General features: G+C 43.4%; 1 protein-coding gene across 1 annotated transcript; it reads right to left on the reverse strand.

Annotated features, from left to right (window-relative positions):
• Nucleotides 1–8718: 8718 nt before the first annotated feature.
• On the reverse strand, nt 8719–14081 carry LOC127326968 (GDSL esterase/lipase At1g09390). The gene is made up of 5 exons (XM_051353755.2): nt 13735–14081; nt 9823–10008; nt 9556–9719; nt 9197–9467; nt 8719–9117 (listed from the first exon to the last, which is right to left on the reverse strand). The coding sequence occupies exons 1-5, from the start codon at nt 13976–13978 to the stop codon at nt 8885–8887; spliced, it is 1098 nt and encodes a 365-aa protein (XP_051209715.1). The 5' UTR covers nt 13979–14081; the 3' UTR covers nt 8719–8884.
• Between the last annotated feature and the right edge of the window lie 1095 nt (nt 14082–15176).

Below are 15176 nucleotides of genomic sequence, written 5' to 3' on the forward strand. Positions count from 1 at the left end.
CACAGATGCAAGATGATGAGTGGGCTTCACAAAGGAGGGGGCAGATGTTGGCATTGTTCACTGAACCGACAATACTAGCTGAAGATATAGGGGCTGATGCAGATGCAGAGGAGGGAAACCATGGTGCTCAAAAGATTGTTGTTGACTGGAATGTAGTAGAGTTAAATGAAAAAACAGATTTAGTCATTGCACCAATATCTGACATTGAAATGGCCAAAATGTTTGGCATTCCAGTTGATGATAGAGATGAAGGCCGTGCAACTGAGGATGACAGTTCTTTGCCTGCAGATGGTAACACAAATGCAGGCCGTGGAAATGAGGATGAAGAAGACCTGATGAGACAGGCTGCAGATGATGTGGATGATGCAAATGACAATGAGCTGGTCTGTTTGTATGACAAAGAGAACCCAGTTGTTGAGGTTGGAAAGTTGTGGCCAAATATGAATGAGTTTAGGATGTCTTTTAGGACCTATGCAGTGAAAAAAGAGTTTGATGCCAAGACTATGTGGACTGATAGGAAGAAATTTTATGCTAGATGCAAACGCTATGATGGTGGTGGAAATCCATGCAAATGGTACATATCTGCCAGACTACAACCTGATGGCAGTACAGTCAGGGTAAATCAAATACCAAACCAGCATACATGTACGACCACTTCACAGAGAGTTTCAAATATGACAAACCAGCTTTGGATTACAGAGAAGATTACTCCTATTTTAGCAAAAACTCCAAACACTACTGCAAAAAGGCTTAAAGTGGACTTGGAGAAGCTATACCCCATCAAACTGAAATATACCACAGTTTGGAAGGCAAAACAAAGGGCAATGAAATCATTGTATGGTGACTGGGCAAATACATTTAGGATGTTGTATAGCTTTAAAGCTGAGGTGGAGAAGAGGTCACCTGGAAGTGTGGTGGAGATAGATACAGAGGTTACAGAGGATGGCAGTGTTTACTTCAGCAAGTTTTTTATGTGTTTGAAGCCTTGCATAGATGGATTCAAAGCAGGATGTCGTCCATATTTGAGCATAGACTCTTCTTTTTTGACTGGCAAGTGGAATGGTCAGTTGGCTGCATGCAATGCTTTGGATGGACACAACTGGATGTTCCCAATTGCAATTGGACTGTTTCAATCAGAGACAGATGCAAGCTGGACATGGTTCATGATGCAACTGAAAAGATGTATAGGGCCAGTTTCACCTTTGGCCATCGACACAGATGCATGTAAAGGGCTGGAAAATGATGTAAAAAATGTTTTTCCCCATGCTGAGCAGAGAGAGTGCTTTGGACATATGTGGATGAATCTGATAAAAAAAATTAGAGGAGATGAATTTGGGCGCATCTGGCCAGCAGCAAGAGCTTACAGAGCACAGACACATTCCTACCACCTTGGTAAGATCATGGAAGCTTGTGCTGACAATGAATTTGCTTCCTGGTTGAACACATACCATTCTCTGTTGTGGTACAGATCAGGTTTTAATACTGCAATAAAATGTGATCACATCAATAACAACTTGGCAGAAAGTTTCAACAATAAAGTGAAAGATTTAAAAGATTTGCCTGTGCATGACATGGTGGACCAAATAAGGATCATGATCATGCGTTTGTGGGACTTGAGAGGAAGACTTGGTGATATGTTGGAAGGGGACAAGCTTCCAGCAGTGGTACAACAGGTGGTCAACAAGAGTAGAAACCTTTCACATCTATCTGTTGAGAAATCCTCCTTATTTGATGCTGAAGTTAAAGATGCAAGGAGTGTCAAGAGGCATGTGGTAAACATTGAGTTGCAGGAGTGCACTTGCCTAGAGTGGCAACACACTGGAAAACCATGTGAGCATGCCATAATTTTTTTGGCATCTAAACCCAGGTTAAATATGCACCCATATTTGCATGAGTATTACTCAGTACAAAAGTTTAAGGCTGCATATGCAACTCCAATTCCAGCCTTGACTGACCAATCTCAGTGGCCTGAGGTGGATATAGAATTTACACTGTGTCCCCCTCTGAGTAAAAGAAAGGCTGGGAGGCCCAAACAGAGCAGATACAAAGCTTGGTTTGAGAAGGGGGGTTGTAGTAAGAAGGGGGAAAAGGAAAAAACCAGAAAAGCCTAAAAGGGCTCAAAAAGGTAACAAAAACAGGTGCAAGTTGTGTGAGGAACTTGGGCATAGAATTGGTTCCCCAAAATGCCGTTACACTCCTGTACAACCAAAGTATGTTAATGTTAATTCTCCAATTTATGTACCTTGTTTCATTTGCTTATTTCAGTATCTAATTTATATCCTTGTTCCAATTTATATGCTTTTTTAAGGAGGAAGCGTGGAGAAAAAGCCCCACCTCTTGTTGTTGAACAGTGCTGGCCAATGAAAAAGCCAAGACTCAATGGCTATAGAAAGAAAAGAAACAGTTTGGTCAATGCACCAGTGCCAGATGAACCTGTTTCAGAGCTACTTCTGTTGCCTCAACCAGATTTGACTATTGAGTTGCCAGATGAACCTGTTCTGGAGGTTATGATGAATTCTGAACCTGTTCTAGAGGTTGTGCTGAATTCTGAAGCTCAGGAGGTTATGCCAGATGTGCCTGTGGCTGCTGATGTGCCTGTGCCTCAGGAGGTTATGCCTGTGCCAGATTTTCCTATGGCTGCTGATGTGCTTGTGCCTGTGCCAGATGTGCAAAAGATGAGGGGGCCTAGTGGTTGCGGCAAAAAGTTCAGGAGTATGAACAAACTATGCTATGGTACTGCAATGAGAAGTGGTAGGAAGAAGCAGAAGAAATAGTTTGATGTAATGGTTTTAAACTTATGTGCTATGGTGTGGAAACTTATTATTTGTAATTTGAATAGATTTCAAATTTGAACCAATTTCAAATTTGAACCAAATTTGAAAGTTGACATCATTTTTTATGTTGCAATGCTATTTGAATGTTATGCACTAGTTTATGCACTAGTTTGTTATAACTTGTTAATCAATTGGACAATTTTGTGGAGTAACTCATTTTCATCAGTTTAATGAAAGATGTGTTCAAAAACGGCCTCCGGGTGAGGGTAAACGACCCCATTTCTAAGCAACTTTTTTTTCAACCTTGTCTAAATCATCTTATGTTACTTGAGTTGTTGCTAGATGATATAAGAAGACAATGTGAGCAGGATTCATATTTTTTTGATTTTTTTTGAATTTTTTATCCTCATTTCAAATCTGGTCAAAGCTATGGTTTGACTAGCATTAAAACATGGTCAAAACACAAAATTGAGAAATAAAGCATGGATCCTTCTTACTTACACCAAAATGAACCTATTTCCAAGTTTTGGTTCCATTCCATGATTCAAAGTTCAAACCCTTCTCTCAAATCCTCGACTTCGTACGGCAGAGTTCAAGATATCACATTGTACACATGATTTTTTCGTTACAATGTATCTAGACCATGTTTATCAACTTGAGTTGTTGCTAGATGATATAAGAAGACAATGTGAGCAGGATTCATATTTTTTTGAATTTTTTTGAATTTTTTATCCTCATTTCAAATCTGGTCAAAGCTATGGTTTGACTAGCATTAAAACATGGTCAAAACACAAAATTGAGAAATGAAGCATGGATCCTTCTTACTTACACCAAAATGAACCTATTTCCAAGTTTTGGTTCCATTCCATGATTCAAAGTTCAAACCCTTCTCTCAAATCCTCGACTTCGTACAGAGTTCAAGATATCACATTGTACACATGATTTTTTCGTTACAATGTATCTAGACCATGTTTATCAACTTGAGTTGTTGCTAGATGATATAAGAAGACAATGTGAGCAGGATTCATATTTTTTTGAATTTTTTGAATTTTTTATCCTCATTTCAAATCTGGTCAAAGCTATGGTTTGACTAGCATTAAAACATGGTCAAAACACAAAATTGAGAAATGAAGCATGGATCCTTCTTACTTACACCAAAATGAACCTATTTCCAAGTTTTGGTTCCATTCCATGATTCAAAGTTCAAACCCTTCTCTCAAATCCTCGACTTCGTACGGCAGAGTTCAAGATATCACATTGTACACATGATTTTTTCGTTACAATGTATCTAGACCATGTTTATCAACTTGAGTTGTTGCTAGATGATATAAGAAGACAATGTGAGCAGGATTCATATTTTTTTGAATTTTTTATCCTTATTTCAAATCTGGTCAAAGCTATGGTTTGACTAGCATTAAAACATGGTCAAAACACAAAATTGAGAAATGAAGCATGGATCCTTCTTACTTACACCAAAATGAACCTATTTCCAAGTTTTGGTTCCATTCCATGATTCAAAGTTCAAACCCTTCTCTCAAATCCTCGACTTCGTACGGCAGAGTTCAAGATATCACATTGTACACATGATTTTTTCGTTACAATGTATCTAGACCATGTTTATCAACTTGAGTTGTTGCTAGATGATATAAGAAGACAATGTGAGCAGGATTCATATTTTTTTGAATTTTTTTGAATTTTTTATCCTCATTTCAAATCTGGTCAAAGCTATGGTTTGACTAGCATTAAAACATGGTCAAAACACAAAATTGAGAAATGAAGCATGGATCCTTCTTACTTACACCAAAATGAACCTATTTCCAAGTTTTGGTTCCATTCCATGATTCAAAGTTCAAACCCTTCTCTCAAATCCTCGACTTCGTACGGCAGAGTTCAAGATATCACATTGTACACATGATTTTTCGTTACAATGTATCTAGACCATGTTTATCAACTTGAGTTGTTGCTAGATGATATAAGAAGACAATGTGAGCAGGATTCATATTTTTTGAATTTTTTGAATTTTTTATCCTCATTTCAAATCACGTCAGCTAACCCTAACGGCCAATCTGGACCGTCAGCTAACCCTGAGGACCAACCGCATTCGTCCGATCTGTGCTTCTAGAAGGATTCCGCGGGCTGGCGAGCGTGATCCGTGGGAGGACTAGTTCTCGAATCTGATTGGCTGCCATCTTTTCTCTCTTTGGGCTGAGCTCAGATCCTTTTGTCCGCTGGGCCGAATCGTGTTGCCTCCTGGAGTGCCTGCGCCCGACCGAGCCATCGAGCAGAACGCCCACGTCGGCATGCATGCCCCATGCAGCGTCGCAGCAGAGCTATTGTCTTGTAGAGTGCAGCCTCCTAGTCTCAGCCTTGCCACTCCTTTTAAAGCTACACATAAAATACGGGGCCCTAAAATACGAGGCCGGGCTGTGTGTGCCGTGTGTCATTGGAATCTAGGGGAGCAACGGTAAAACCAACGGTAACAAAACTTACTTTATTTTATTCAACTAATTATCGTCTATCATAACAAAACTGATTTTGTTTTATCCAACTCTTTTTCATGTGTCTTTCTGAAATACAAGCATAACATACTTAGTTTCTTCAAAATCAAATCATGCTTGTGTGTCATTTCCAAATCCAAACATAACAAAACTCGTTTTGATTTATTTAACTCATTTTTGTGTGTCTTTGCCAAGTACAAACATAACATACTTAGTTTCTTGAAATTAGATCATGCTTGTGTGTCATTGCAATATCCAAACATATGATAACTCATTTTGTTTTATCCAACTCTTTTTGGTGTGTCTTTGCCAAATACAAGAATAACATATTTAGTTTCTTGAAAATCAAATCATGCTTGTGTGTCATTGCCAAATCCAAACATAACAAAACTCGTTTTGATTTATTTAACTCATTTTCGTGTGTCTTTGCCAAGTACAAACATAACATACTTAGTTTCTTGAAATTAGATCATGCTTATGTGTCATTGCAATATCCAAACATATGATAACTCATTTTGATTTATTCAAATCATTTTGGTGTGTCTTTGCCAAATACAAGAATAACATATTTAGTTTCTTGAAAATCAAATCATGCTTGTGTGTCATTGCCAAATCCAAACATACCAAAACTCATTTTGGTTTATTCAACTCATTTTTCGTGTGTGTTTGCCAAATACAAGCATAACATAGTTTCTTTAAATCAACTCATTTTCGTGTCTATTTTACAAACTCATTTTATTTTAGTCGATTCATTTTCTTAATATTCTACTTTAAGTGCAAACGGTCATGTACAAACATACACAAGCAAATCAGAAGGGCATCTTTTTTCAGCCCTGCCCGCGTAGTACCGTAGCTATTTATTACGTCTCAGGCCCGTGTCGCCCGTCGGTGTCGCAGTGCGGGGGGCGGCGTGCTCTCTTTTCAGCAGGCGAGCAGCTCACATTGGCGGGCAGTGCAGGCAGACGTGCCATCGTTTCAGCAAACACGGGCATGCAAACGACCACGGGTCATGCTCATCCATTTAATTTTCTCACACGCCCCCTCCCCTTCTCCTTCTCTTTCACACGATGTCCCCGTCCACTCCCCTTCCTCTGGCTATTTAAGGGCACCCATCCCCTTCCTCTTCACCACTCACCACTACTCTCCTTCTCTCAAGCCGCAACCGTCCTATCCGTGCCCTAGCCCTAGCCACCACCAAGCCCATGGCGTTCACCCACCCAACCTACCGTCTCTCGGCGACCGTCCCGGAGCGGGAGTTCCCGGCGGGAGTGATTGTGGAGAACCAACTCCGTGTGTGGACCATTTCTAGGTGGAGGACTAGTAGGGAACTTGCGGAGGTATTCCTCTCGCAAGGCTACCGCCACCTCAACCTTCCTCGCAGCGCGCCGCCCATGTTCCACCTCGACGGGTACTTCGACGGGGACAACGGTCAACTCCAGATCGGCCTCACCGTCCGCTTCGTCAACCCCCACGACGCCTTCTTCCTTCTTGGGAAGGTGTTTTGGTTTGGATGCGAGTTCATCGCATTCACAACCTACAATATCTTCACCAATTTCCGTGCAATCTTCCCCTCTCTCGGGAACATGCACTCCCTCCCCTACAACTTCCACTACCCGCCCACCATCACCATCGAGGAGGAGGAGGAGTGACCACCGGAGGAGCCAAGCCAAGGAGGAGCCAAGGAGGACGGCGTCGCGTCTTCTTTTAATGTTTTCTAGTTTTTATTATCTATTGTCGTTGTGTGTGTTTTTTATCGTGTGAGTTTGTATCGTGTGAGTTTGTACCGTGTGCTTGCTTGGGCATATATGCCCCACTTTATCTATTCTATTTAATTTCCATGTTTTATGAGTATTTTTATTTAATTTTCATGTGGTCAAACATTTATGCATTTGGTAAAATATTTGTGCATCACATTGCTCAATCCTAACCCTTAAACATCTACAACTGAGAAAAGAGTGATATGAAATGAAAAACCCAGGCCGTGCTTTACATTTAACTTAACAGGCCGGGCCACAGGGTTAGGTCTCAATCCTTACCCTTTTTTTTCGTTTACAGACGCAGCCCGCTTTACATTTAGCTTAACAGGCCGGGCCAGGCCCAGGCCGCTTCTCTTTTCCTCCACTTCTTTTCATCTATTTCTTTTTTATTTTTTCTTTTGCTTCTCATTTTCTGTGCTCAAATTTGAATGTTACTCATTTTATTTACAAAACTTTATAATACAATTTGCTCATTGCCTTATATTGAAGGCTACATAACAATGCACTTTGTTCTTCTATCACAAAACAGTGCACGTTGAACGGTAATTAACATTGCACAAAAACTAAATTGCAACTCATTCTTCACGGTCATCTAGATGGAAATCAAACAGGGGTGCCCTGTCATTCATATCTAACTGCATCGTCTATCGACTAATGATCAGCACATAAGCAATCCCAAGAGCAATTACACAAATATAAAAGAATGCAGCCATCATATTATCCTGCTTCTTCAGAACCACGAGTTTCTTTATCTGCTTGTGCATCTGCTTCAGCTCATTCAACTCAGCTACCTTGAATTCTTCCCCATTCCCAACAGTTGAAGCAAGCCCGCCGGTGGTGGGAGCTACAGATTTGTCCAACATCAGCCCCAGGGATGCGCCTTGACCTTGAATCCTATCGATGTACTCGTCCAACCACTCAAAATGCTTGCAATTGCGTAGATCCTGAAACCAATTCCCAAATCAGAACGATGAACCCTAATTCCCAAATCGGAAATATGAACCCTAATCCCCAAATCGGCACAAAATGCAGAAATTGGACACACCAAAATGAAATTGGGAGAGGTATAACCAAGATCTGACCTTCCCCAGCTCTGGCTTGCTGTCGCACTTGACATACTCGCGCCCAAGATTGTCGTGCGTGTCGGACATGGTGACACGCCGCTTCAGGGGGGCGGTACGGGGGCAATCCGGGCAACTCATCATCGGCACTGGACCATATTGCGGCCAGCGGGATTGGGAGGATGAAGCGCTCGACATCTGCCGCCGCGATTTGTCGCCGGAGCCCGAGAAGAAGAGGGGAGAGGGGTGGAAGATGCGGGCAACGGTCGAAATGGTGGCGTTGGATGGCTCCGGGGAGTGGCGGCTCTGTTTTCTGTTGTTAGTTGTGGGTCCCACGCCGTGACGTGGACAACTGGTGGGTCCCGCGCTTGAGGCCCCCTCAGCTGATGTGTATAAGTTGTGGGACCAGTGCTTGAGGCCCCTCGGCTGATGTGTATAAGTTGTGGGACCCGCGACGATCACATAATACTACCACTAACCTGTGTCTGGGCCGACTGTCGCACATAGGCTATTTGTGCCATCTTAGCTGTCGCACGAGAGCTATTTCCACCAACAACGTCGCATTCTGGACGCGTTTCTCCAACGACGTCGCATAGGAGCTATTCGCCCCTTATAGTCACACTGGAAATGTGTCACCATTCTCTTTGACATGGTTGGAATTCAAATATACCGAAGGATATGTTTTTGTACTGGCAAGTCGATTCATTCCATTGAATAACTAAAGGTGCCCGATTCCAGCTATTGGTACATCGGTCCATGATGTCCTGCAGAAGCTGGTCAATAGCATCCATCGATCATGCCTTGCAGAAGTAGCCGAAGGGCACTCTGGGCGTGGAAAACTCTGCTGACAGGATCTTGGCGGCGACAACGGCGTTGGCCGCGTCGGTGTAGTGCACGCCGTCCCAGCTGAGGAACTTGGAGCCGTCCTCGCACACACGATAGCCGGGGCCGAGGCAGCTCACGTTGAGGTCGTAGTTGTAAGGCGGCCCGCCGTGGCCGCAGCACGCCATGAGCGGCTCCTCGAAGCCTGGTCGAAACATACACGTGAGCTTTACAGGGAGATCGCCGAAGTACGCGGCCGGGGACCTGTGGATTGCTGCACTCACCGTAGCCGCTGTGGTTGGCGACCAGGTCGTACTTGATGGACAGAATGTCGGTGTAGACGATGGTGGCGCCTTTGAGCTGCGTGGTGAGTCTGTCGCAGACGGAGCAGAGCTGGCTGTTGAATTCGTAGGAACCGTTGTTGAGTGTTCTGAGGCAGCCGCTGTCGTCCAGGTCGCCGTCGTCGGCCCTAGCCTCGGCGAGCTTCTGCGGAAGGCAGCCCAGGGGCCCGGTGCCATGGACCCAAAAGTTCTTAGCTCCATTGTAGTACAGAGTCTGCAATGCATCAACAAGACGATGGTAGGAAAGGATGCAAACGAAGAAAATTGAGCACTACGATTTGGGAAATTTGCAGCATATATACCATAATAGCATCCTTTATCTCGGAGAGTATGGCCGGGATCCTCTTACGGACGACGTCATCGTACTGCAGCCTGCTAGAGAACGCGGCAGAGAGATCGTTCTGCCCGATGTCGATGACGTACAGCGCGTTTCGGAAACCCACCGCGTCGACGGGAACGTTCTCGCCTGCAAATTAGCCAACGAGCTAATCGGTCAGCAAATGATCAGACACACACAACCCAGCTTGCCTGAACTCTAGAATTTGAACTACTGAAGTGAAGATAAGAACCGTGGGTGATGAGGTCGAGGGAGCGTTGCTTAAAATGGAGGAACTGCTGCACCTGGACGTGCAGCGCGAAGGGCCTGTCCCGCGGCATGGTGGTGGAGCCGGAGATGGCGAAGTTGGCGCCGTTGCTGAAGTCGGACCCCAGCGCCTCCAGGTAAGGGCTCAGGTAGCTCATGTTCAGGCTCTCACCTGCTCATCGTTGGATCGTTCGCCCACACGCATGAGTTATCATCAAGGTACGTGCCAAGCAATTACTCCCTCAGATTCCTTTTAACTGACTTTGATTTAGTATAAAGCTATACTAATTAATCATAGTAAATTAAAAGAAAACAGTGGGAGTGTTAAGTAAGAGATTTGCTAGTCTTAGTTCGCAGCTGAGAACTAAGCTCGTGCTCAGTCAAGTCTTAAACCGTTTGATTTGTAAAAAAAAAAATCTTAAACCGTTTGATTTGTATTGTGATCCGTGCATATGAGTTGTAAGTTAAGTTGCAACATGATTTTTTGTTACAAGTGAAGTTGCAATTGAGATTTGTTTTTTTGTTCCAAATGAAGTTGCAACTACAAAAAAAAATTTGGACCGTTAAATTTGTTTCTTGATTCGTGCCAGTTATCAATTGCAACCGAGATTCAATAACATTATCTAACTAAGAATAAAACTAGTTCTGAGTACGACTGAGAAATAATCACATCCATTAAGTAAACCCTTGCTTACCAAGCAGCACGGAAGAATTTGAATTTGTACCGTTACAATAAAACGCAGTGCAGAGTATGCTAGGCGAGGAAGAAACTAGCAGCGTAACTTTTGGATTACATGGCGGTACATGTACATCCATCCCCCAACTTAAAACAAGAGCAAACATCACACGAGTGAACTCCTCAGGTCTCTCCCTCTTTATATCTAGGACGTTGGTACTTTTTAATGAAGATATTATATTAATATCAATATGATATCAAATGCACCTAGCACCTTGAAAAACCCTCGGTATATACATAGATAAAATATGCTAGACATACGGGCTAAATTTAAGGGATTGAGTTACCGGGTGCACGTGCCTTAATTTGGAGTAAAGAGAGAAAACGTGGCCCACCTTCTCCTTCATTTGTGCAACTTCTCCTCGGTATATACATAGTTTATTTTTTATTTTTATAGTTCAAAATGCAAAAATGAATTCTTGATTTTTTTTGGAAGAATTCATTTATAATAAGCACTCTTATCAATAAAAAAAATATTGTTAGGTATTGTGTAGGTACCTAAACCTGCTCAACGTAGGTGCAGAAGGGTAGAAAGGCTGATCAAAATTTATTGATGCAGCTATCCATTCAATGTAGAAGAATTTGCATTTTAGAGTTGAAGGTTCATAATATAAAAATATAAAAGTTCTCGCCTTTTACCCATTTTTTTCATTTTAGTAGGTAGGTTTCAACCCGTAAGTGTAGGGTTGTGATACATAGATATGTCAAGGGTATCCATCGTCGGTGTAGATAAATTCATCGGTATACATACATATGTATGCCGACAACTACCATTAGCCGTCTGCATAGACAAAGCAGTGGGCATACATAAATCAGTTGGCATATGTGTAGTCATATCATGATGACGGTGGTCATGGGTAATACATAACTGCAACATGGCATTAGTGTCCTCGCGCTTTCTTGTATGGAAACAGACACGTCGAAGCTATCGGCATACGCCCTATGTTGAGGGTAGTCACCGACATATATAATTTTCTTACTTTTTTTCATGCTACTTTTATTTCCTATGCTTAGTTTTTTTTGTTTCTGATATTTTTGGCATGATACTTTTATTTTCTAGGCTAGAGAGATGTAATGTGAAGGTTTTGTTTTGATTTTTGGGAATCTCTTATGCTCTTCTTTTCAAATTATGGTCAAAATGATGGGCCTCACCGTCTTTAGCTGGTGCTGCGTGTTGCCAAGCTGTTAGCAGATCCATGATGATATGACATCTTGTGTAACTAAAAATGATTTTTGGAAGAAAAAAATGCGAACAAAATAAGCACCCATAGTTTAAATTTGACTAACGTTCTTCTGAACCAGAAATTTGTGTATTTGGTGAGAGGTGGCAGAAAAGGTTTAGAAATTCAACCAGCTGATGACTTGTCCATAAATAATGGTCAACTATTTTTGAAATTCTTGGTAGGTTAGTAGGAAAAAAAATCTACTTTCGCCATTTCAACACATGTACATTGTGTGTAGTATAATATAGACTCGTTCGGACAAATTATGTACTAACTCCAATCCAAATCAACTTGTTGATAATATGGATGTATCTAAACACTTTTTAATTCTAAATACATCCATATTAGCGACAATTAATATGAATAGTCGGCCGGTTACTACTTGATACACACACGGCACACTATTGCCCCATCCAAGATGATTGTTATCCTCTCCTCTCCAGGTCTCTCCCGAAAACTCCCCCCCCCCCCTCCCGCATGGTCTTCTTCTCGGTGACTAGGGCCGGACCGAAGCCGGTCCTGCCTTAGGTCTTCTCCTCCCTATCTCTGTAGGTGTAGCTCTATGTCTAGGATTTGGGCTTGTCCGTGGTCTACCTTTATGGAGTCTAGCGTAATTCCATGGAAGCTCATCGCTCTGGTGTCATGGCGCATCATCAAGCGGTCACCGGTGAAGCTCTTCGGCAACACTCCAAGGTGGAGGCATTGTGGAGGTTGGATCTTGCTGCTCAGATCTTGTGGAGCTGCTCTGTCTCCCTTGCCGTCAAGGTGGCGGCGGAGGCAGAGGATCTCTCTTCGATCGGCGGCGGTATGATTCAACCTGCTTGGGAGTTGTTCCTTGTGCGCAACACATGGCGATGTTTGTCGCTGTGATCTTCGGCTGGTATGGTGGCCCGTCTTCAACCTCCATGGCAGTGGCCTGCTTGATCCATTGCCAGAGCTCGACGCAGCTAGGGTGCCAAATGGTTCGTCCCCGGTGTCCTAGAGGTGGCTGGTGGTTGGATCTGTTCGTCGGAGGAGAGCCAACGAGCAACTCACTCTCGGATCTCGGCGGAGACGCCTGGAGATCGCCAGCATTTGGTAGCGGAGGCACCCATGTCCTTGATTGCTTTTTATTTTTCACTGCTAGGGTGTTTTTTGTAATTGAGAAGGCCTTATCTTCAAATAGTTGGTTCTTTAGGGTGAGTGTTTTAAAGGGCCTTCTTGCAAATTGTACCTGCCACGTGTTACATCAATGAAGCTCCACAGGGGTCTAGCACCACTCTGTTTGTTCAAAAAATAAGTATATATTGCCCCATCCATGGCACTGCTGGAATAAATTGATGCGGCCGGCGCTTGAGCACCAACTCAAGCTTACAAAGCTGAAGGCACTCACTCACCCACCAAACCAGTTGGATGAGAAGTGCCAGGATTCCAGTGGGAATCCGTCGGTGCGCACTTGTCAATTCCTTGAGATGGATCGTACGGGTGCATGCGCGCTTGTCATATATCAGAGTCACTAGCTCACAATCTTAGCGTCACATTTCAACCGCCGCCAGTTGATGTTCTAGTAGCTACAACGCACTAACTAATCATATTTGGATAGCAGCACTAGAGCTGAAAATGACAGCACTAGAGCTGATGCAAACAAAACAAAAATCCCAACTGGAGCACTAGAGCTGCATGTTGTGGAAAAGAGGAAGCCGGCCAATATCGACGCAGACGTAGACACAGATAGCCCAGCTAAGTAATGGCAGAGGCTAGTACAGAGTAGTATTAATTTCAAGATATGCATGGTTATTGTGCAATCAACGCATCTCCCCCATCGTGTGTTAAGCATGCATTGAACGTTCTCGTCCGTCCCGTCGAGACACAAGCATAGGCACGCGCGTTATCCAGCAGGCGACGTTGCCAACACAAATTTCACGCTCTGTTTAACTTTACTGTGTAAATGCTCACTTACAGAGGTAGTCGATGACAAGGCGGCCGTCGCAGAGACGTCCAGTGGAGCGGCGGAAGTGGGCGCGGCCCTCCGGTAGCGGGAAGTAGTTCCCCAGCGCCGCCGCCGCGCCGCCCGTGTCTGTGTTCGAGTCGCCGAACGCGAACACCACCGGCCTTCGCGTGCACGGCGCCTCGTCGGCGCCGGCCGTCGCCGCAGCCAGGAGTAGCGTGGCCGCGAGCGCAGCTGACAGCGCGGAAGCTGCCATGTCTCGATCGAGAGCTGACGCTGGCTAGCTTGAGCACGGCTAGACGAGAAAAGATATCTATGTGTGTGTGTCTTCTCTATATGAAAGCGTGATCACGAATTCACGATGATAAGTCGCGGACGCGCGCCTATTTATAGCTAGCTGTGGAGTGGCCGGCGGCGCACGGCAGTGAGACGACGCCCACACGCACAAGGATGCCTGGAATGAGTGAAGCTGGGGCCCCACCCTCCAGGTATATCATCGCGCAGCCGCCCGTTGGAACATGCCTGGAATACTCAGATAGTATATCGAGCCTGATGACAAGATGGAAACCTGAACATGGCTCAATTTCACGTGTGTGTGTATATACCATTATACCTCCGAATTTGTTCCTAGCCACTCCCTGCTACTTTGTTTTTATTTTGTTTTATTGGCTATATATGCGGCGAAAAGTGATTTTAGCTCACGAGCTCCAGTGCTCTCGCTCAGTTAAAATAAATTAAAAATATTTTTACAAGTTATCAAAAATCATGAAAATAATTATGTAGATTACCATTGATACATCCCACAATCATGGAAAATTCCAATCCGAAATTCTTTTTATTTTGACCTGGAAAAAAATGACAAATTCTGATATGTTTTGGAGATTTGAAAATGACTACTCAAATCCACAATTTTGTCATTTTTGTGTATCTCAAAATATTAAGTATTTGAAATTGATTTTCTGCCCTTTTGTGGGATACATCATTGACTATGTGTGGATTTTTTTGCAGAATTTTTTACAACTCAAAACTATTATTTTTAATTTTTTTTAAAAACGAGATCACTGGTGCCCATGTGCACCAAATCTCTGTCCATATATGCGGGCCATATTCAACCTTTGGTGGAGCTGCTCCTGTTCTTGCTGTGGAGGGAAAATCCCCTCTATAGCAGGTCTACAACTTGCAAGACGTAGTACATGTAAAAGGAGAAGATTGCAAATTGCAGGTCAGGGCATGAACGATGTGCAAACCATGGAATGCAAGCACAATGTTAGTGCGCTTGTGGGCGCATCGACTGAGCAGCGGTGGTCCACACTCTTAACATGCCTATGGTATGTGGTATCCCTCGGTCACAAATAACTTGCTCGATTTTTTCTAGGTACGGTGCATCTATAACTAAAATACGTCTATATGCTTATGTATCTAGACAAAATTGAACGAATTATTTGAGTCGAGGG

This window comes from Lolium perenne, chromosome 3 (assembly GCF_019359855.2).
Source record: "Lolium perenne isolate Kyuss_39 chromosome 3, Kyuss_2.0, whole genome shotgun sequence".
NCBI classification, from domain to species: Eukaryota; Viridiplantae; Streptophyta; class Magnoliopsida; order Poales; family Poaceae; genus Lolium; species Lolium perenne.